Source organism: Tupaia chinensis, unplaced genomic scaffold, assembly GCF_000334495.1.
Source record: "Tupaia chinensis unplaced genomic scaffold, TupChi_1.0 Scaffold000484_1, whole genome shotgun sequence".
Lineage (NCBI taxonomy): Eukaryota > Metazoa > Chordata > Mammalia > Scandentia > Tupaiidae > Tupaia > Tupaia belangeri.
In genome coordinates, this window is record NW_006159996.1 from 2,598,278 (window position 1) to 2,604,200 (window position 5,923).

The 5,923-nt window shown below is 46.2% G+C and overlaps 2 protein-coding genes across 2 annotated transcripts in view; both read left to right on the forward strand.

The window, feature by feature from the left end:
- Positions 1 to 2,799, forward strand: part of LOC102491206 (protocadherin beta-9) — an 11,048-nt gene extending 8,249 nt beyond the window's left edge. The window contains exon 2 of the mRNA XM_014590780.2: positions 2,707 to 2,799. Coding sequence (XP_014446266.1) covers positions 2,707 to 2,799 — 93 coding nt within the window. The remainder of the gene's footprint in view (positions 1 to 2,706) is intronic.
- Positions 2,800 to 2,850: 51 nt separating this feature from the next.
- LOC102492044 (protocadherin beta-11) lies at positions 2,851 to 5,923 on the forward strand. The gene is given in 2 exon segments (XM_027774842.1): positions 2,851 to 5,214; positions 5,216 to 5,923. Coding segments are annotated over 2 exon segments (2,226 nt in total). The 5' UTR covers positions 2,851 to 3,256; the 3' UTR covers positions 5,484 to 5,923.

A 5,923-nucleotide genomic window follows, 5' to 3' on the forward strand; every position in this document is an offset into this window, starting at 1 on the left:
AGACAGAGGTAGAGAGAGACAAAGAGTGATACAGAGACAGGAGACTTGTAAGTGGTCTTCCTACCACGTGAGTTTTGTATGCTGGAGGCCCAGTTATCAGTGGGGCATCTTCCTTTTTCCCAGAATGGCTAGATCACAGGAGCCATGGAGCTGTCTGTCTCTTGAAGAAGGGCTGTTCATGCGAGTTTTGTATGCTGGAGGCCCAGTTATCAGTGGGACATCTTCCTTTTTCCCAGAATGGCTAGATCCCACTTTTTAAAAAGAGCATGAGTCTCAGGGACATTAAGAACTTGTTCAAAGTTATATAGCTAGTAAGTGGCACTTAGATACCAATCTATTATTTATCTTAAAATAAGTACATATTTCATAAAGTGACTATTAAGATTAAATGGGTAGTGGGACCAGCAGTTGACATAATGGCTATGTTGCTGGCTCCCATGTAGTCGATCACGACTCAAGTCCTGGACCTAGCGGCTTAAATTAACATCGGGTGCATGTGCGTGTGTGCCCAAGATCCCGAGAGGAGAATGGAGGAGAAGGGATTGCAGCATGACCATCCCCCCTGGGGGGTGATTTCTCGCTTTCTGTCTCTCTGTCCCTCTCTGTCTTTCTGGCGAGCACATGCGCCCTATAGAAAAAACTTCTTCAAATAGAAAAAAAAAGATTAAATGGGTAGGGACCAGCACTTCTTCAAAAAGAAAAAAAAAAAAAAAAGATTAAATGGGTAGGGACCAGCAGATGGCATAACGGTTACGACCGTGATTTGAGTCCCAGACTCTGACTTAAAACTCACTCTGGACGCATGTGCATGCGTGCCCAAAATGCTGAGAGGAGACTGAAGGAGAAGGGATTGTGGCGCAGCCATCCCCCCTGAAGGGTGATTTCTTGCTTTCTATCTCTCCAGCAGACACACAAACACACACACACACACACACACACACACACACACACGCCCTATAGCAACACACACACACACACACACACACACACACACACGCCCTATAGCAAAACCTCTCTCTCTAAAAAAAAAGAAAAGATTAAATGAGTAATACATATGCAACATTTAGAACAGTGAGTAGCACCGAGTTAGTACTAAGTAAGTACTAGTTCTTATTATATTTAATTTGTATGGGATTTTTTTTTTTTTAGATTTTTGCCATAGGGTGTGTGTGGTCACTGGAGCGAGAGTAGGAAACCAACCCCCAGGAGAGATGGCCATGCCACAGTCCTTCTCTGCTCGCCTCTCTGGATTTAGGGCATTTATGCACACATACCTAGTGTGTTTTTCAAGCTGCCAGGTCCAAGACTTGAACCATGAAGTCATTCATGTGGGATCCAGTACCTTAACCACCATGCCACCTTCTGCCCTGTCTGGGGATATTAATCAGTCATTTTTCAAAATTGTCTTCTGTTTTCTATATTATGTCTTTTTACTCTTGTTCTGCGTAGTTATCTTCCTTTATCACATGTGCACATGCAGAGTGGTAGAGGTTTCATCTTTTCATGTTATAGTCGTCTCCTCAATGTCTTGTGCTCTTTGGCTATATTCTCATATTTAAGAAGGATAATATGTCAAAATGCTAACAATCAACACTTTGTGATGAATGGGGCCTGTTTAGCAGGGCTGCACTGTAACCAAGGCAGGGACAGCACCATTGCCTTGGGAGACCTCCCCAAATATCCGTGTGTGTAAGTCTTTATTTTGGCCTTTCATAATCTCCAGCTTAGCATTTTACAGTATCCCTGTGTGAGATTTGAGTTGAATCAGACATATATTGGTGTCCTCCAACCTGAGAGAATTATATAGGAAGTAGCTAGAAGTCTCATTGCTCAGAATGCAAAGTTTTGCTTACTCTTTCTTTTTGGTTTTTAATTTTTGCCAGAGGGCATCTGTGCTCACCATAGAGAGATGAAGAGAGACAGAGAGAGACAAAAATGGAGAGAGAAAATGAAAAATCATACCCCCCAGGTGGATGGCCACGCCACAGTCCCTTCTCCTCCATTCTCCTCTTGGGATTTGGGGCATGTGTGTGCACATGCCTGATGTGATTTTTAAGCCACCAGCTCCAGGACTTGAACCACGCAGTTGGCCATGTAGAACGCAGCCACCCTAACCTCCATACCACCTGCTGGCCCTTTCTCCCTATTTTCAGTTTCATACTTCACATTTGAACTCATCTTTCCCTGAGTCTTCAAGACTAGAAAAAGTCCCATTTCACATCTCCAGAAAATAAACTTTCCATTGTCTGACCCTGAGTTATTTTCCTTTCTATGCAGTTATAAGAATAGAGAATTCAACTCTCCTATATATGCATTTTCACTAATAGCTTTTTTCCCACAGTCTTTAACTGACTTCTGTCTTCTTGTGAACTTGGTTCCCTCAAATCTTGTACATTTAGCTCCAGAAACTGGGGGAAACTAAATTATAAATGTATGTAATGTGTTATACTCCAATATCTTATGTTATTTTCTACCAGTTCCTAATTTATCGCTATTAAAGACTCCTTCTTATAACATAGAACCATCTAAATATGCCCCATCTCATGGCTAACCCAGTGCCATATCCTTTGAGAGGACTACTGAAATGACTCCTCAACATTATCTATTTCCCTTGCTACACAGGGAAGGCCAAGTAGTCATGGATTCATCCATGGGTTCATCCATGAGAATGAAGCTTAATAATCAATTGTACCCTCCTTGCTTCAGGTTTACAATCTTCTTAGAGGTTACAAACTTCTGGAGACCAGGAAACACATCTTGTATTTTTATATTCAAAATGGAGCACATTTGGTTGTGTGAAAATGAAGAGTAAATGCTTTAAAACAGGTACTAAGATCATGACAAACTATAGCAAAAAATTCCCCAATTATTGTGGAAAGTAGAATATATTTGTAATAATTTGCATACAGTGAATAAAATGATCTTTGTTTCTGGGGGACATTTCTGTGAATGGATCTTAGCTAGCTTTCATCAAACTGCGAAAATCTGTGGGGACGCATGGTGGCGCTGCAGGATAATATCGCCAGAAAATCCCAAAATACAACCCTGGATGAAGTCGTAGATAAGATACTGTTACCCAGTGCACACAAAGAATTGGGAAGACAGAGAGGCCGGCCTTCAACAAACGACCTAGAGGTTGTTTAAAACCTTTAGCTTTCCGAAGATTCTGCAGAAATATCAGAGGCACGTTTCTTAGAACTGCTAAGTGGAGCTTAAGCGATTCTTCAAGAAGCCTTGGGGAATTCGGAAAGGAGCTATGGAAGACGGAGGGGCAAGCACTCGGCGGCGGATAAGGCAAGTCCTGCTTCTCTTTGTTTTGCTGGAAATGTCTCAGGCGGGCTCTGAGCCTGGGAGGTTTTCCGTGGTGGAGGAAACGCAGAGCGGGAGCTTGATAGGCAATTTGGCAAAGGACTTGGGTCTGGAAGTGGGTGAGCTAGCCTCACGGGGGGCTCAGGTGGTCTCTAATGATAACAAAGAGCTTTTGCACCTGGACATAAACACCGGCGATTTGATCTTAAGGGAAACGCTGGACAGGGAGGAGCTCTGCGGCTCCACGGAGCCCTGCGTGCTACATTTCCAGGTGCTAATGAAAAACCCTTTGCAGTTTTTGCGGATCGAGCTTCAGGTCAGGGATATAAATGACCACTCTCCCATCTTCTTGGAAAGAGAAATGCTTCTAGAAATCCCTGAGAATAGTCCTGTTGGTGCTGTGTTCTTACTAGAAAGTGCAAAGGATTTAGATGTCGGAATCAATGCCGTGAAAAGCTACACAATAAGCCCCAACTCGCATTTCCACATTAAAATGAGAGTCAATCCAGACAATAGGAAATACCCAGAGTTAGTTCTGGACAAGGCGCTGGATTATGAAGATCAGCCTGAGCTCAGTTTCATCCTTACTGCTCTGGATGGTGGTACTCCTCCGAGGTCAGGGACTGCCTTGGTTCGGGTGGTGGCGGTGGATATTAATGACAACTCTCCCGAATTTGAGCAGCTGTTTTATGAGGTGAAGATTCCCGAGAATAGCATCCCTGGTTCACTGGTTGTCACCGTCTCAGCTGGGGATTTAGACTCGGGTACAAATGGGGAGATATGGTATACCTTTTCTCATGCCTCAGAAGATATTCGCAAGACATTTGAAATTAATCAAAAGTCTGGAGAAGTTAGTTTAACATCATCCTTAGATTTTGAAACAACTGAATCATATTCAATAATTATTCAAGCCACAGATGGGGGAGGACTTTTTGGGAAATCAACCGTAAAAATCAAAGTGATAGATGTGAATGACAATGCTCCTGAAATCGCGGTGTCATCAATTACCAATCCAATCCCAGAAAATTCACCGGAAACTGTGGTTATGGTTTTCAGTATCAGAGACAGAGATTCTGGGGACAATGGAAGGATGGTTTGTTCTATCTCAGAAGATCTCCCATTTCTGCTAAAATCTTCGGTAGAGAATTACTATACGTTGGAAACAAAGGCAACACTGGACAGAGAGAGCCAAGCCGAGTACAACATCACCATCACCGTCACAGACCTGGGCACACCCAGGCTGACCACAGAGCACAGCATAACAGTGCTGGTCTCCGACGTCAACGACAACGCCCCCGCCTTCACCCAGGCCTCCTACACCCTGCTGGTCCGCGAGAACAACAGCCCCGCCCTGCACATCGGAACCATCAGCGCCACAGACGCAGACGCGGGCACCAACGCCCAGGTCACCTACTCGCTGCTGCCGCCCCACGACCCGCAGCTGGCCCTGGCCTCGCTGGTGTCCATCAACGCCGACAACGGCCAGCTGTTCGCGCTCAGGTCGCTGGACTACGAGGCCCTGCGCGCCTTCGAGTTCGGCGTGCGCGCGGCAGACCGCGGCTCGCCCGCGCTCAGCAGCCAGGCGCTGGTGCGCGTGCTGGTGCTGGACGCCAACGACAACGCGCCCTTCGTGCTCTACCCGCTGCAGAACGGCTCTGCGCCCTGCACCGAGCTGGTGCCCAGGGCGGCCGAGGCGGGCTACCTGGTGACCAAGGTGGTGGCGGTGGACGGCGACTCGGGCCAGAACGCCTGGCTGTCGTACCAGCTGCTCAAGGCCACGGAGCCCGGGCTGTTCGGCGTGTGGGCGCACAATGGCGAGGTGCGCACCGCCAGGCCGCTGAGCGAGCGCGACGCCGCCAAGCACAGGCTGCTGCTGCTGGGCAGGGAACATGGGGAGGCGCAGCCTGCGGCGGCTGTGCAGGAGGGCCAGGGCGGCCTCGCTGGGGGGCTGCTCGGTGCCCGAGGGCCCCTTCCCGGGCCACCTGCTGGACGTCAGCGGCACTGGGACCCTGTCCCACAGCTACCAATATGAGGTCTGTCTGACTGGAGGCACTGGGACCAGCGAGTTCAAGTTCTTGAAGCCAATTATCCCCAATTTTCAAGTCCATGACACTGGTAGGAATATGGAGGAAAAGGAGAACTTCCGCAATAGCTTGGGACTCAACATTCAATAAAATGTCTGACAAGAGGATCTAGGGCTAATGCGTTCCAGTTTCTGCAGGTTCTTTTGTCTAATACTGAGCTCCAGTGTCCTGGGAAACAGGAAAATTCTTCCTTCCATAATAGCTTATTAATATTTAATTGGCATAATTGGTTTATATTTCATTTGTATTTTATTTCATTGCACTTCCGCCAGTCTGTGTGCATTTAGCATTGTACTATCTTTGCTTTCCTATTTTCTATGTTCTTTCCACCATTGCTTTTCAGTAAATGTTAATTTATGGTTGTCATAGATAGTAATTTATTCTCTAGTCCAGGCAGTCTTAATTTGTAATTAATTTGGCTCCTTGAAGAATAACACCAAGTCACATTTTCCCACATCTGTCCCTCCAGTTGAACTTTCACTCATAATTATGCTCATGGTAAAATAAACACCAATTCAGAAGTAATTCAA